At 38.3% G+C, this 17,726-nt stretch overlaps 1 protein-coding gene across 3 annotated transcripts in view; it reads right to left on the bottom strand.

Annotated features, from left to right (window-relative positions):
- Positions 1 to 17,726, bottom strand: part of arnt2 (aryl-hydrocarbon receptor nuclear translocator 2) — a 95,424-nt gene that overhangs the window by 14,312 nt on the left and 63,386 nt on the right. For all 3 annotated transcript variants that reach the window (XM_057338364.1, XM_057338356.1, XM_057338373.1), the window contains 4 exons: positions 10,282 to 10,358; positions 9,315 to 9,449; positions 8,860 to 8,934; positions 3,645 to 3,796 (listed from right to left, as the gene is read on the bottom strand). In XM_057338364.1, coding sequence (XP_057194347.1) covers positions 3,645 to 3,796; positions 8,860 to 8,934; positions 9,315 to 9,449; positions 10,282 to 10,358 — 439 coding nt within the window. The remainder of the gene's footprint in view (positions 1 to 3,644; positions 3,797 to 8,859; positions 8,935 to 9,314; positions 9,450 to 10,281; positions 10,359 to 17,726) is intronic.

Genomic DNA, 17,726 nt, shown 5'->3' with positions numbered 1-17,726 from the left:
GGCACCTCAGCTCCACCCACGTCCTGCCTTTTTGCCCATTTTTGATTAAGCGAGACTGACGCGCTGCCAAGATGGTGACGGCCGGCTCCGCCCACTTTAGGCTACAAAATTTCTCTTCACAAACCTTTTTTTACGGTTTATCAAAAATGCACTCGAAAAAACTCAGTAAAAACTGTAATTTTTCGGCTGCTGGGACGCCAGTAAAAAAAGTAAAATAACAGATTTTCACGTAAAATTACATGTTTTTCATGTTTTTGCGGTCTTTCTGTAATTTGGTGTGTTTTAACGGTATTTCAAAAATACACTGTAAAAAATCCTAAAGAAACTAATTTTCCGGCAGCAGGGGGCGCCAGTAAAAAAACGAAAATAACCGTTTCTGACGTAAAATTACCTTTTTTAATGTTTTTCTAAAAAATTGCAGTCTTTTTATATAATTTGATGTTTTTTACCGTATTTCGAAAATACGTGGAAAAATCTGAAAGAACCTGTACAAATCTGTAAAATTATTATTTTTACATTACACATAAAAAACATTATAAAAAAATGAATACATTTTTGTAAAATTAGGGGTTTTTTTACAGCAAGAAGCAAAAACTGGGCCGATTCATGAGGGTCATGGGGGTTTGACCCCAAAACTATCCACTAATCACAAGCCCAGATCTTGCTGTAATGCTGTAACAATGCTGTAACACTAAACGTTCCTCTCTTTTCTCGCCGTCTTCACTTGATCTGATTAGCGACCACGCCGTCTGTCTGACGGGTGACTGTTTATCAGCGTCTCTCTCCACCCGCCGTGTCTTCTTCATGCCCTCTGTCTCTCCCACAGTATTATTCTCCATCTGTCTCCCGTCTCACCTCGGCCCTACTGCACATGAATATTTATCTCACAGATCCCTTCTGCACTTCATATTTACCCATGAACTCAAAGTCAATACAAGAAAAAGACAACTAATGGAAGAAAGCTTTGTTCCGACACATTTTTGGAGCTTCTTTCGTGTTTGCAGACAATGCCTTAGTAAAAGTATGTAAATGAAATCCCATATGAGTAATACTATAGCAAACCATAGTCAACAGTAGTATATTACAGTGATAATGTATAGTAAAGTATTTTGTAGTATTTACTAATTGATAAGCTATCGTAAATAGAGTAAACTTTAATACTAGTTTACTAGGGTAAGATTCAAAAACACCATACAATATAGAAATTCTCTATAAGTTTACTATAGTAAATGTTACAGCACACTACAGTATTTGTATGTGCGTGGAAAAGGTGGCGATTCAAAGTCGTTTTTTTACTTTAACATGTTGTTTACGAGTATCTCATTAGCGAAAGGATTTACATGCCTGATATTCCATTCTATGAATTATTTTCTCATACTTTATATTGATTTATGTATTGAGCACTGTCTCACTTGCCTCCGTGAGGAAAAAACACCGTGATATATGGGTGTGATGTAGTTTGGGGGGTTTGGGAAAGCTGATGACAGGTTTGATGAATCTCTCCCATATATTTACAGTCTCCCAAAAGTAAAGCGCACACACACAACCGCTCAGGTGTGTATAGTCGCACACAGGTTCACACGCACACACACACGCCTTCTGTCTTAAATATTCAGCGACAGCCCAAAAATACCTTTTTTAAGAGGATCATTTGAAATAATTTCACCACTTGCTTACCACTCACTCCGTTTTTGTTTTGTTTTCCCGTAAGAATTCATTTGATTGTCATAAAATATAAAGTCTTGTATTCTGATGAAAATTAAGTGAGATTACGCCTAAAAAGAACAAAAGGTCTGCCAAGTTTTAAGCATTAACACACCTAATTGTTACACTCATTTCAGAAAACATGAAATAATATCTTCAGTCATTTTGCTTCTAAGTGAATGTATCTTGATTATGAATGTTTCGATATTTTTACTGTGAACAAGACAAAAATGCTGCAGTAAAATAAACTAGGTTGGCACTTTAATAAGAAATTCACCAACTTCTTCAAACAAAACAATATTATTTGTCTCTGGTGAACAATGTATGTTTCATTACCGTCCTCAGTAAAACATAAGTCATGCTGGCGTTTTGTAAGATCTCTTTAACAGCTGATTGATGACATCATCCTCCAGGAAGTGGAATTATTTTTTGTTGGAAAACAACATTATAGTCATTGTTAAGTATCAGTGATCTATTTGATCGATTCTGTCACGGTTTGTGGTGTTTGCTGGTCAGTGTTGGGTGTAACTAGTTACTGTAATTTAATTACTTTTCCCTTGAAAAAGTAAAGTAAGGGATTACTCTTATTTTTTTGTAATTTAATTACAGTTACTTCTGAAGTAATTAAACTAAATACTTTGTGTAATATATGTCTGTGTGCAATAGTGGAATTGACATCAAAATTCAGAGTCTAACTTTATTCTCACATTTGTAATACTTTAGTCAGTTAATAATACCACTTTATGTAGTTTAATATTTATTTAAATGAATTAAAAGAGCCCTTTCATGCCTATCCTTGAATCACGTAACTAATCAAGGTTGATGTAGGATATAGAAAGTAATGAGTAATAAGTAACTAAATACTTTTCGGAGAGAGTAATTTGTACAGTAATCTAATTACACTATTGAATATGTCTCATATATGTTATAAATTGGGCGTAATAATTCAAACTAACATTTTTTTAATTTAATTTGACATTTTAGTATCAAACTGCACCGGTCAAAATGATAACAGATCTTGGAATGTCACGACTGACCAATCAGAATCAAGTATTCCAGAAAGCTGTGTAATAAAATGTCTTTAAATGTATTATTGAATTATTGTTATTACCATCACGACTAAAAACTCTGTATTTGCCTTACTAAAAATATATTTTTAGTTGTATGCGCTATATATTCACTCTGCTAGTCAAGTTTAAAACATAACCTCCCGGCCAAATCCATTAGGAATAAACCGAGTTGACTCTCTAATGCGCTTTTCATGACGACCACTCATCATGTGGCTCATGTACGATCGTTCAAATGAATCACTTATGAGGTTCAAAGTAGTTTAAGGAGACCCCTTAGTAGGTAGCTGTCTATGTAGACATTGAAGCAGCTCAGAGCTATAGCGAGTTGACAGGTTAGATCATCATAACCGAATGTACCTTAAGGGGAAAACCCCACCAGGCTTAAATCACATTTACCGACTATTTCGACAAGCCCACACCGCGAGCGACAAACATCCAAAGGGACTCCCAAGGGGTCGGGAGTAAATAAGAGGCGCTTTTAAAATGCATAAGAAATACGTGTGCATAAATCCAGCCGATTCGTTCTTCCACCACCACGGGCAAATATTCTGCCTCATTTCAGAGGTGTTAAACAGAAGGAGAATAAATGACATCGATTTCATCTCTGAGGCCACGTAAACAAAAGGCTGACTTCTCATCCCGGGGCGACTCGGTCGTGGATGTGCCTGACTGCTGCTAATTACACCAAATATCCAAGACCATCAGTCACCGAGCGTACTGATGACTGTGTGCCGTTATGACATGCGGGAATTATTTATAGGCCAGAGCGCTGTGATGTATGTGGAGTTCATGTCGATGGTGTAGAGGACTGGAGAGATGAAACGCAACGACACGAGTACAAAACAGACGACACATCGATGCTCGACTTACTTGACGTTGGTGTTGGTGCAGATGATGTACTCGATCTCGTCTGAATACGGGTTCTGGAAGGTGAAGCTGCTGGTTCTGATGAGCATCCATTCTCGGTTCTTCATGCGGAAGCGGTACATGACCGACAGGACCTGTCCTTTCAGCTTCACTACCTAACCAAAACAAGAGAACAAAACAACAGTTCACGTCACGAAAATCTACATTCGTAAGAGTGGCACTCGTCAACGCAGCTTTAAAAGACAAACAAGCAAATTTAGGTGCCGACTAACATCTGTCTTTATTTGATTCCCTTTAGGAAAGTCGCTTCGTTCAGCGGTCATATTTGCATTGCCTCCGGGGAGCTATTTCAGTCACAGAAGACCAAGTTCTATCTACTCGAAGGAGGGAAGACAGATATTGCTAAAATCGCTTGCTAGGCTGACAATAAAATAACATATTAAACCAGACATCAACTGTGCCATAAGTGTTTTAAAATAAAACTAAAACTTTTCCCATCACTGCTATGCGGATGATACACAACTCCACCTGTCATTTCAGCCCGACGATCCGACTGTCTCTGCACGCATCTCGGCATGCCCGAGTGACATTTCGCTCTGGATGAAGGACGATCACCTGCAGCTGAACCTTGCAAAAACAGAGCTGCTTGTAATCCCGGCCGACCCAAAGACTCATCGCAACCTCTCCATTCAACTGGGCTCATCGACCATCACACCTTCCAGAACGGCCAGAAACCTGGGAGTGGCAATCGATGATCAGCTAAACTTCATGGATCATGTTGCCAGCACCACTTGGTCCTGTAGATTCATCCTCTACAATAGAGCTCGTTAATCGATGTCACGCCGCGTTGAATGTTGCACCATCTTGGGAGGATGGCTCAATGCAGTGTTTTGTTTTTCTTGTTTGATTAGGAAATAATAACTATGGTAGGACGGTCTTGTTGTGTTAAAAACTGCAATAGCATTACGCAGAGTCGTTCAGGAAAAGCCCATGGTTCTTTCACTTTCAATTTCTCCATATATCAAACAAAACTAGTAACGGTACAAATCAAAACAATAATAGCAGTGGAGTATGATCCTCCCAAGATGGCGACGCCACTGCAACATGCAACATAGGGCGTGACGTCAGCTTCACATTCTCTATATTAAGAAAATTAGACCTTTCCTTTCCGAGCATGCTAGGCAAGTCCTAGTCCAGGCTCTTGTTCTGTCCAGACTGGACTATTGCAATGCGCTACTGGCTGGACTTCCAGCTTGCACAACCAAACCTCTACAGATGATCCAGAATGCAGCAGCAAGAGTGGTGTTCAATGAACCGAGCGCATGTCATTCCTGTCTTCAGTAAGTTACATTGGCTCCCTATAGTCGCTCGAATCAAATTCAAGACTCTGCTCCTGGCCTACAAGACCACCACTGGTTGGGCACCCCCTTATCTTCACTCACTAATGCAGACTTATATACCAGATCCCTACGCTCTGCAAACGAACGACGTCTTGTGGTGCCATCCCAAAAAGGGAAAAAATCTCTCACGTACCTTCTCTGGATCGGTTCCACATTTATGGAATGATCTGCCCGCTGCTACAAGATAATTTCTTTTCTACTCTTTCTATCCTTTACAAAAAAAACCTTAGCTTTGTATACTGTGGTGGGCTATATGAGACCAGTTTTACTGCACTTGTGCTTTTTGTTGTCCTTATGTTGTGCCAATTGCTTCCATTGTTTACCTCATTTGTAAGTCGCTCTGGATAAAAGCGTCTGCTAAATGACTACATGTAAATGTGAACAATAAAAAACACTTTCCAGGTCTCTTCAGCTACAATATATAAATTATGTTCCTTAAGAAAAAACAAACTACAAGGTTGCCCAAATAAAACCATTTAATAAACTGAGAACCAAAAAATAACAGTCATGTGTTTATTTATTCAAATGTATGTCTTCGCTCTTTATGCAAATACGTTATTAAAGATGTACTAAAGATTTAGTTACGCGTGTTGTCTAGTTGTATTTAGAGTTTTAGCTGAAGATCAGTTTTGAGTCAAATTTGACACAAATATAACCTACAACACATGTGCAAAGTTTCTTAAATCAAGAGTCAAAAGAGTGAATGTTGTAGTCAAAAACATGAGACGATCAACAAAATATTAATAAATTATCAAACTCTACTCAATGTTTGATTTATTCCCTCCGAGTGTTCAGTTTTTATGCATTTTTAGAATAAAACCAATATTCTCTTTGCCTTTTTTCCCATATAATCCTGTCAAATGCCTTTCTCCATTTTGTACCATACTTCTCATATTTATGTTTTTCATATATATTTATTATTTTTACCTCTGGACATCATTACTGAATACCCTGAACCAAAACTTGAAGGTAGAGTGTAGCAAATTTAGCGACATCTAGCGGTGAGGTTGTGAATTACAATCAATGGCTCACTCCTCCTCTCTTTCCAAGCACTACGGTGGCTGACACAGAACTAAGATGTCGTCGCATTTTCACTTTTCTGAAGGAGATCACGTATTTATGAAACGTGCTCTGTAGAGCGGTTTGTCCATTCAGGGCTACTGTAGAAACATCATGATGAATTCCATGTAAGGGAACCCGCGGGTGTATGTAGAACCCGCTCATTCTAAGGTAATAAAAACATAATGCTTCATTATGTAAGGCCTTTAAACACCTCTGAAGACATAGTTATGTATATTATATTGCATTTCTGCCAATAGATCCTCTACAAAATTACACGCTGGACCTTTAAAGTGTCTTCAACAGGTCCTTTAAACACAGAGAACAGCCAGCCGGAATAAAGAAAACATGCGTTTCTTTAGTTGACCTTCAAAGTGTATATACAGTGTTTAAAGTGGATATTATATTATTACAAAGATCTTGTGAGAGGAAAAGAGTTTAGGAGAGCATTTGATAAGTCTTGAACACCATCACAGGCCGCTTTGACCTCCAAATGAAAAGAGCTGCAGTTAGTGTCAGAAAGCTGGAAGAGTTCTCAGTTTTACAGCTGAGGAATAAAGACCTGCCCAATGTCTTAAGACTTCACAGACATGCCAAACACGCTCTTACACAGCTCACACGTTCACTTTGACTCCTCGCTTCATAGAGTTCAATGCCCCGTCAGGAAAATGTTAACACAAATCAAATGAGTTTGACACAAATTTGAAACCACTTTTACTTAATCTGACACGTAAAACAAGATATTCGATACAATTCAATTCATCAGGATTTGATCGGATTACACAACATCAGCCTGTTTTTGGCACAGACCATTAACGTAGGGGGCAGGTCCGGTATGTTTTTGGAGGGGCCAAGAAAAATCTGGAGGGCCAATGTCCCCCTAGCCCCCCCCAGACCCGGCCCTGGTAGGCGCTCATGATGTTTCATAAACGGCAATAACGCGCAAGAATCGATCGCTTTATTTCTTACATTCTTTCGATTTTTCAGTGATGTTGACCATTAGCTTTGTGGGACTTTAAGACAACAAGACCGCCATTGTTTGTTTATGTTCTTTTTCCGTAAGTAAATTGGTAGTTCTGCTTTCTCCATGACATCAGGTGCCTGACTCGATGACTGGTTGTGAATCAATATGTAGTCAACGTGTAGTCTGACATGTTTTTTGTTGACAGCAATAATTCGTCAACAACATTAATGGTAATGATGAGTCAAAACCTCATAATCTAACACAGAGACTATCATAACAAACAAAGGTATTGTACAATCTGAAAGTGGCATGAAAGGAATTGAGGGCGGGGTCATTTATTTCATTCTGATGACATTTTTTGGAATAACATTCAAAGTACTGATAAATCATCCAGGAACGTGCTCAACTTTCAGCCAAGGAATTGTGAGACGTGAATCCTATATTTAAATCTCGCTACATCTTTCATTCTTTAACGAATTATGCACTTCAAATCTTCCAGCAACAGGGACTCTCTGTCAAGAAAGAATCCAGCGGACCTCAATATCAAACGCTTTCTAGAAACCCCGGGTCTGTCCTCTGACATCCGTGCAAACCGCAGGCCAAGAAAAACATACCATCTCCAGTCTTTACCGTCTCTGTTTTGTTTCCGTTCCACTCGGTTTCACGAGCACCTGATAAGACGAAGAGATGTTCGAGAAACAGGTGTATGTGCCGAATGTTTTTGTACCCCCTTATGGGTGGTCTCAGGTTTAGAAGACGACAGGCCTTTCTGGACATCGGCCAGTCGCGTCTTTATCAGCGGTCAACAGACCTACGGCGAGAAACACTGCAATACTTTGACGAATGTCTTTGTGTCGTGGCTGTCCGCTCAACCTTGGCCTTCTCCAGAAACACTGCCGGAGAGTTGAGCTCTTTAAAAAAGCCGGTCACGTAAAAAAGAACAATGAGCCGTTGGGGTTAAAATATCCCCCCACACATGAATGTGTTTGAATATCAGGATGAGAAGAGAATACAGATGATGTCTACGCTTCCAGACAGGAGGTTGGGGAGAAAGGACGAAGCCGAAAAGAACAAAGACTAGGATAAGAGAGTAATGAGAGAGAGTAAAAGATCTGGATGGAGGAAAGAGAAAGAAAAACAGGGAGAAGGTGGATTATGAAACTTTAAGTTTCAACTTTGTTCTTGGGTGAACTGTAAGAGAAACACGTAAGGTTATACAAATAAATGTGGTCATGTTAGCTCAGATTATCTGTGACCCGCTCCATCATTTTCAGTCCCTTTGACCCAGAAAATTTGACGTTTTACGCACTGAAATAAAAAATGAAAACTTACAATCGCAGCCGAGGTAGAGATGTAATCATTTAAATGTTAGCAGAGACTGAGATATGTTTTCTTCAGTGCATGAAAGTGAAAATGTAGGTTAAAGTGACATTTACTCAGTATGAATGAGTTCACACGGAGGTCTCGGACTTTTAATGTCAGAATTTGGCATCTTGGAAAATGTGAGGAAAGCGCGGACGTTTCGCACGAAACTCTATGAGAGTCGGGATATCACCGGGGGCATTTCGTTTTGGCTGACTTGTTGTCCATTTAACCTCATGATAACCACTAAAGTATGAAACATTGTGCGATCTAGAAATATCCAAATTATATTTAGTTAAAAAATAAAATATATATCGACATATATCCACTGACACATACTGACAAAATATTGCTTGAATGCAGTGTAAATAGTTTAATGCTGAATGAATAACATAACAGATACATGTCAAACGCATGAGTGTAAATGCGGTACCTGTTGGAAGCTTTCTCTCAGGTGACTCTGGTCCTCTAGATGACAGAACTCCAGAATATCTTTGCCAAGAAGATCCTGCGTAAACCACGTTCAATGAACAAGCGTATTCATGTTTGATGTTTTAAAGCTCTCAGTGCTCGACCAACATTGTGAGCATCAGCAACGGCAGCTTCAGCGTCAGGAGGAATAATTGGGAAATCTTACAATTTTAAAGCTGAGAAATGCCTAATAATTTAAGAATGAATCTATGATCAAGGCCATGTGCATCTCGAATAAAGCAAATAGCATTTAAAATGCTCAAAAAAGGATTCTGAAGATAAAAGCGCATTTTTCATTGACTTTGTTTCTCCTTCGTAGCACAACAGGATATGATGCTTAATAAATGTCTTTTGTGATGACAAATGATACCATTATCATTTCTGAGTGAACTATTCCTCCAATAGAAAATGACCAACCTGAGGCTGATAGCCAATCACGTTGATGCAACGAGGATCAACAAAAGTGATGATGCCATCTGAATTGTGGCGAGAGAGGAATTCAGTCGGCACGGAGACGCCGTTCATATCCATGGAAACAGGAGAACTGGTCACCTAGAGACGAGACGCAGAGTAAAATCTTTATTTAAAAGGATTTTAAAGACAAAATATTTTCATGACAAATTATCTATCGATTGGCAATATGAAATGCAATAAACATAGCGATGCATATCTCAAGATTTAATGTATTTCAATCGCTAACACGACTGCAAGAAAATATATTACTATATAAATGCAAACATATATAAATACAAAAATGCTGATTGACATTTAAAAGTTTCAGTACAATATCCCCCCAATTCTTTTTTTAATAAGTGCTACTTTGACAGGAAAAGTTTTACTGATATTTATTAAAGACCACCAAAAGATGTCAACAACAAGTAATGTTTTTCTGCAGAGACCCAGAGCGTAACAATGAGTTCATCATTTGTTTACAGAGCCGACGTGGTTGTTTTCTGAAGGGTTTAGTAAATGTGTCTGAATTAATATGTGAAAAGCAATATAAATATGTGAAACTCCAGACAACTGTGATAAATCAAAGATTAACGCTTCATGGTGCTTAGACTTCCCCCAGAGGGATATGATATATATGCACCTGAAATTATTCAAATAAATATTTTGCTGACTTAAAAATTCTAAAAATGTATGAGTCATGCTTGCCTGTGCAAAAGACCGTTTACAGCGCATGAGGATGCTAGGGTGTTGCTATGCAGTTGCTAAGGTGTTTTTACAGCACATGAAGATGCTAGCCCAAAGCCGTTTTTAGTGAAGATCTATACGGTTGCTATGGTGTTCTGCTCTGTTTATAGGAATGTAATCAAAATCATTTGAACGACTACTGAATTTTCATCCCTTGTTGTTCTGCACATCCCTGGATGACACATACCTGCAGTCTTCCAATCGCAACCAAGCAGTATTTGCTGGTTTGACCCGCTTCCGTGTCTTCATCCGGAATGGTCATGCCTGGAAAAAAATACACAAAACAGACGAAACACTCATTACAGCCAATCTGAACAAACACTGATGTCACAGACAAGAACTACCAACATCTGGTGATCAGAAGAGGTCACACGTACACGGAGTCCAGTCGGACCCTGATGACTAACGTGTTTATCTGTACCTACTTTTAGTAATGAGACGCTCGTGACAACAGGACACACAGATCCGTTCTTCCCATCAACATTGTTTGTTTTTAACAGTTCTACTAAAAGCATCTGTTGATGTTTGGTCTCATCGGGAGTTTGTTAATGTGTAATTCAATCTTTCAGTCGTCTAAAAGCAGTAGCGCAGCGTTTATTGGTCCTGGACGTTGTGTTTTCTTGTAAACTGGGAATAAACGTTCGGCAGATGGAGTCCGGGGTGGAAAGCGGTTCCTGTCCACAGTTTGTTTAAACATGAAACGTTTAATTTCTTTGTCGTTAATGATTTCTCGTCGATACGCTGTTTTCTTTGCCAGTGACCTCATTACGGTCGACTAAACACTTGCGAAAAGTTCTTCCTGGTAACGCTGTGTCAGATTTTTCCATCCACTACATGGCAAAAAAAAGGTGGCTATTGAAAATGTGGATTTTTTTGTTTTAAAGGACAAAACAAAACTTTGTGAATGAGTAAAAAATAAATAATGACTGAAAAAGAAGTATCTTCACTACAAAAGGGTAATGTTCAATACAATTTTTAATGACTGTCTGAACTTTTGCTTTTTTGGAATAAAAAAGCAATTCATTTTTTGAAATATGTTCCGATATATCGGGTGGGTCATTTGATCATCTGTTGTTTAGCTATTTTTCACATTTCTGGCACACCATTTCTTTGTATTCCTATGTATAATTACTTTTTATATTATTTTTACTTTAACAATGTTTTACTAAAATACTAATAAATACATAATAAAATACCATTTATTACAACTATAACTGTTTTGTGAATGTATATCTTTAACTACACATACATTTATGCTAATAAATAATACATGAAGAGTTTGGTTCCAAAACGCGATAAATGCCATTAAAAAAAAAAAGAGTTTCCGCCAAAATCAGTATTGTATCAGGTCAGTATTGAAAAGTCACTTTTTAATTTTATGCAAAATGCGATATCCGCTTGACCCGTTGAATTCATTTTAGGAGCGATGACTGATTGAATGTATGTTTAGTCCAGTGTATTGAGTCATATGTGGACCAACTCACTTTGTTGTGTATTTTCAACAGTTTCAATATGAAAAATAACTTTTATATTGATTCAATGGATTTATTGCATTTTGAAACAAAATTGTTATGGATTTATTGCATTTTGGGGGAAAAAATGATCAGTTTTTACAATAAATCTTTTAAAATCAAAACCTGGATTTGAATTTTTTATGTTACTAGAACCTAAAGATGCTATGTGAAACTTTGAAACTTAGTGGTTTTCATCTTGCCACTTTCTTTGTAAGGAAAACACATTTTTACTCAAATGAATCAAAATGGATTTATAGCGTTTTGGAACCAAACTCTTCACATATTAACTCAAGTAACTGCATGTTATACTGAAGCTGATACTTAGTTTTGTTACAAGAACAACAGGAAGACAAACAACACAAAAAGGTTGTTGCCTTAAAATTATTATGTTACTTATTTTTTTCTCAGTACGTTCCATTTATACCACAATCTCACAACTCTTGTGGAGATTTACTGTTTTACTAAACAAATGAGTTTGTCCTATACAAATAAACCAGCTACACGCTTTGCATATAATACAGACAGGTGACACGCTCTCTATTATATTCAGTTCCTAACGCGCTATGGACAGATGCACTGAGGTTGTGAATGAATTTACTGCCTCTAATTTGCCAAACGTACATTAAACAGGCAGACAAGAATAATTTGGTCGCATATCAAAGCAATAAAGAGCACATAAAGGCAGAGTTATGTAGTATTTGTACTATGAAACCGATCAACAACGCATAGCAGGGCCATCTGGTGCGGGCCGAGCGTGATTCCTTAATGCAATGATTAGCATTTAATGCGATGAAAACGGAATGCGACGTCTTTGTTTGGACTGCAGCATTCCAATGTGACATCATAATAGCTGACTGGCAGATTTTTACGCTACTTTTAGCTTAATTTCTGCGATGTTGCGTAACGGCAGGATGTCGAGCATGTGTGATTGATTTTGAAATGCACACAAAACAAAAATGTGGGATGTTCATTTGTATAATGCCTGGAAGACCTCCAGCACCGACACAAGGCAAAAAGTTCAAGTTTCTCTCTCTCTCTCTCTCTCNCCCCATAGTGCCTTAGTTCCTGTTAGGTTGTCCCATTCCCGGCCAGCTCTATCCCGGTGGCGTCCAGGACCCTGGTTGGTGACACCTCAGCTCTGCATTGGAGTTTCAGGACGGGTTGAGTTTCTCTCCCCGGGTTCGTTTCTCTCTTCGGAGTGAGTCGGGACGAGCTTCCCTCCCAGCGGACTGTTTCCTGCCACCTGGTGTCACCAACCCTGACTGTTTGTTGTTTTGCCTGGACTGTTGTTTTGTTTTTTCCGTTGGTTTTATTAATAAACCTCTCTGTTTTTCCCCGCAATTGAGTCCGTTGCCTCTGATCATGACAACTAGTAGTCAATAGTGTCCCAGAACTGTTTGGTTTACCACATTCTTCAAAATATAACAAAGTTTCGTGTTTACCAGAGAAAATACATTTATGCAGGTTTGGAACAACTTGAGGGTTAGTAAATGATGACAGAATTTTTATTTTTGGGTGAACTATCCCTTTAAGTGTCATTCTAACACATTGTGTCATTTTGTGTTAATTGTGTGTTAAACAAATAAAACACACCAGACAGGGGTGTGTTAAGAAAAAACAAAGTTTGTTGGTTTTAACCCAACCATTTTTAGAGCGAACCATGTCTAAACGATTCTTTCATGTTTTCATCATTGCCCCCTCTACAGGTGAACAGGGGAACATACTCACGGCGCAGTCGACTGAAAAGGTCTGATGGCAGTACCACCTCCACCAGTTTTATCCTGAGACAGGTAAAGACATTGTCCGTTTGTGGAAGAGAGGAAATCCAGATCAGTTGGTTTTTGCTTGTCTAGCCAATAAACCTGTTCTTTAAAGCTGAATAATTTTTGGGCTGAAGTGAATCATTACCTACATACAATGGCCAAGCAAAATAAATGTAGCAAGCATGTTCTACAACAATTTCTTTGTTTTTTATTTTGATAGTAATAGAAAAGAAAAATTTGCCCGAATTTTATATTTACATTAAAAAAGATAATCTGACAAAAATAGTACATTCAAATGAAATAACAGAATGGGCGAGTGAAAGAAAAAGCAGAGAGAGCCTCTCTCTCTCTCTCTCTATGTCTCTCTCGCTCGCTCACTCTCTCTTTCATTACTGCTCACAGTCAAGGAGAACGCACGTCAGCAGCTGTTCTGACTGGAAGGCTGCTCGGCCAATCAGCATACAGCTCGTCAACTGTGTCATCAGGCTGAGATTGAGGAAGGGTTCTCTCTCCCTCTCCCTCTCCCTCTCTCTCTCTCTCTCTCTCTCTCTCTCTCTCTCTCTCTCTCTCTCTCTCTCTCTCTCTCTCTGATGCGGGGAGCTGTGCTGTGCCGCGTATGCGTGTGTGAGCGTGTGTGCTGAGAGATGATGAAACGTTCGCGTCAGTGAGCCGTTGGGAAGCTTCTCCCTGCCTAAGGATGTGAGAAAATTGGAGGCTGAACGAGGGATCCGCTCCATCCTGCAGGCCGAGCCGTCTGCACAGGCCTGCTTTCTCTCTCTCTCACTCTCTCTCTCTCTCTCTCTGTGTCTCCATCCTCTTTCGTGAGGCATCTCTCACCCTCCATTCTTGTTCTTCCTCTGTGGAGCACGGGGATCGTCATCCCCCATCGATTCGTTTTTTTTGTGGCGGTGGTGGCTGCCTCCTCCCCCTCTTTTTACATCTTCACCACCTTCTGCTCTCTTTTTTCTATTCTTCAAGAAGACCTATTTGGAATAATAAACCTCCATGTATGACAATTTGTACCTGCATGGATTTGAAGACTCGGAGGCGGTGAGTTATTTTTCTCTAGATTAGAATTGACTACAGCTATATATAGTGTTTTCCCACTGGCTATATGCATGTGCGTGAGCGCGCTCGAGTGTGTGTGTGCCGAACATTGGCTCAGCTGTTCTGCACATACACGACCTGTGAGACTCAGTGTACCATGGTTTTCTAAGATGCAGCCCACCGATCTCCGTGGGTGTACTATGGGGAGATGTTCATCAGAGGGTTTTGTGTGTTTCTGTATGTGTTCTTAATAGCACACAATTCCCACGAGCATTCACTCCTATTCCATACAGCGAATTTTAGGAACACTGCTGTAAAAAAGGAAAGAAAGAAACCATATTTCATTCATTCTTCAATTGGAGTTTGTTTAGGATTACGCTGTAGAAACATTACGTGTCTCTGTGGGGCCTACCAGCTTTCTCCTCAAGCTGTTTAATGTGTTATCATATAGAATTGTTAAAGAGGGAGAGCGATTTCTTGCTGATGTGTAGAATGGAATGAGTCACATGGTTTTGGTGGCCCACTTGAATGCCTTAGAATGAGATCAAGCCAAGAGTCTGGAAAAGCCATTAGGGACTGCATGTGTATGTTATAGACCCATATAGCCTACTCTAATTTTCATCAGCTGTATTTATGTTTTGCTGTTCTGTACGTATGGAGACCATCGATTTGAGACAGGATAAACGGTGTGAGGTTTAATGATTATATCCATGTGTTCTCATATTCATGTAATGAATATAGTGTATGGGTACAGTATTGAGTGCTGTGTGTACAACTATAACAAATCAAATCAATAATATAAAAAATATACATGAGACCAAGTATACACAATATAGAATGGACATACGTTATAAACACAATATAGCATATGCACTGTATATACACACAGAACACAAACATACACAATGCATGTATGATTCATAAAATCTTGCATATCATGTGAAAGGTTTTGCAAATCCAGCATTAATCTGCTTTTTTTATTGTTAGAATAATGAAAGAAGTTAATGAAGACACATTTGATTTTTACCGAGACATTCACAATATTGTTTGTATATCAAAAAAAGGCTATAGACCACTTCGCAAGAGGTTAACACTGGTCCAGAAGCACTTCCAGTTCATTTAAATTTTTAAATCTTACATATAAATCCAAAGCATAGGAAAAGATTTGCACACTTTCAAGATAAGGCTTGTACAGATATTTTGGCCAAAATTGTCGAAAAATTTGGTGCACATTTTTGCACTTTGGTGTAAAATATTATTATAAAAAGAGCCTTGTTTTACGAGCCTTTTTGGCCAGTCTTAAGATGTGCGGATCCTTTTCTATTCTTTGGATTTATATGTTTTGGATTAACGCACCTAAAGAAGCTTGAGATATATGGATTGTTTGGACTGGTGTTTGGGGCTACAACCTTCTCTGTTTGTCATTAGATCTAACATACAGCTGCGGAAAAAATTATGAGAACATTTTATGTGTTATGTGGTAACATGAGAATCTGTGTTTCATTCTCTGAACAACTAACAATATTTCTCCCAAATTTCAAATAAAACTATTGTTGCATTTATTTTCAGAAAATGAAAACAGTAGAAACAGGTGAAAATAACAGAAAAGATGCTCTGTATTTTTTCATACCTCAAATTCTGCAAAGAAAACAAGTTCATATTCACTTTTAAGCAACACAACAGTAATATTTGTTCAAAATTATTCCTTTATTTTTATCACAGTTTTCATGTGTCTTGTCATGCTGTTCATCTTTCACATTGCTGTTGGATGACCTGATGTTTGATTTTGTTGAAATTCAACAGACACTGGACTGAAATTTTATTACTGAATGATTTTAAATAAATATTTGGATTGGTTTCTTAATTATTTCCACGGCTGTATATTTAAATCTTAAAGATATTTGTGTAACATTTTGATTCAGTTCTGTAAAAAAACTGAAACGGGAAGTTCTTCTGGACCAGCATTGGTCCAACGTTGTTTACCAAAGTGGTCTATATGTGTGTGAAAAAAGACTATTTGCTCATTGATATAATCATTTTATGTTGAAATTACAAACCCAGTGGAAATGTGTACGTACAACGTCTAAGCTTAATAAAAGTTTTAGTTTGTTTAATGAGACGCACCTTCCCATTCAGATTTGTCTTATTTTGCTCCATTGTATTACGTATGATGTTATAATCTCTACAGGCACTATAGTCACTCTTCAGCAAAAAGAGTGTTATCATCAAAATCGAGGATGAAAGCCATTCATTAGAATTTTCAGTGTTTGCTCCGAATCATCACTTCTGCGACGAAAGATAAGCAAACTTGTGCATTTTTTGTTTCCCGAATCAGGCATTTTGTGATTGGACTCACCGGCCTCAATTGGGTCCCTGCTGAAGTAAGCTTGTGTGGAGTGGCTGTCTTCGGGGAGCGAACATTTCGCCACAGGCAGTGCGCTGAGATTTTTTAGCCGACTGCAAGGCTTTTTTTGCTCTCCCTCTGCCTTTCTCTCTATTGCGATATTGACCCGAACATTCTTTTCACTGACTTGAGCTAATGTTGTTTCCAAATTGGATTAACAGAATACAGCTTCCTAGCTTCACTTCACTTCACTTTGGCCAGTATCTCTCATTAATTAGACGCTGGCGGGACCTTCCTAATTATCTTGAAGGGAATACGTGTGAATATCATAAGAGGTGTGGGTTTTTATTTTTCGTTCAGTGCTGATAGGGATCAGGTGATGCTCTCATGGAACCTTCAGAAGACTTTTTTGAGATTGCAGGGGGAAATGTTCAGATTATGTATTGTGAAGTGTTTCATGGCCCTGAGAAGGGAACGGTAAAGGTATGTATGCGTAGATATGTAGAATATGTGATTTTGTTGGAATGCTAAGAAAACAAAGTAACTACTAAAGACCTACTACTAAAAACTTTCCAAGCTTTTCAATGCATCTTTGAAGCGGCATTTATTTACAAATTTTATTAGAAAAGAATAGTGTGTTGAAACAAATTTGGTAGATTAAATCTGATAACTCTTTAGACAAATAGAAGTAACTGTATGGCACAATAAGGTGTTGAAAGCCTATAGGCACAATTATTTAGTTTCTTTATACATAACACTTCTTGTCCAGCTGGAGATTCTAGAATATAAAGTTCTGTACCTTAGAATTCAATGTTTTTATATTCATCTTAAACTGTGACAGATGCCTCAAGGTGAGAGTTACAGCCCAGATCCTTTTTATGTGTACTGTGTTGGTTACTCTGTTGTGAACTATTTGTTATTATATATGTTTTTTTGTGGTAACTGATGTTAAAATAAATATTGA

The sequence above is a fragment of the Triplophysa rosa genome, linkage group LG1 (genome assembly GCF_024868665.1).
Source record: "Triplophysa rosa linkage group LG1, Trosa_1v2, whole genome shotgun sequence".
NCBI lineage: Eukaryota > Metazoa > Chordata > Actinopteri > Cypriniformes > Nemacheilidae > Triplophysa > Triplophysa rosa.
Note: the sequence above shows the minus strand (reverse complement) of the source record. Positions and strands in the feature narration are given on the sequence as shown.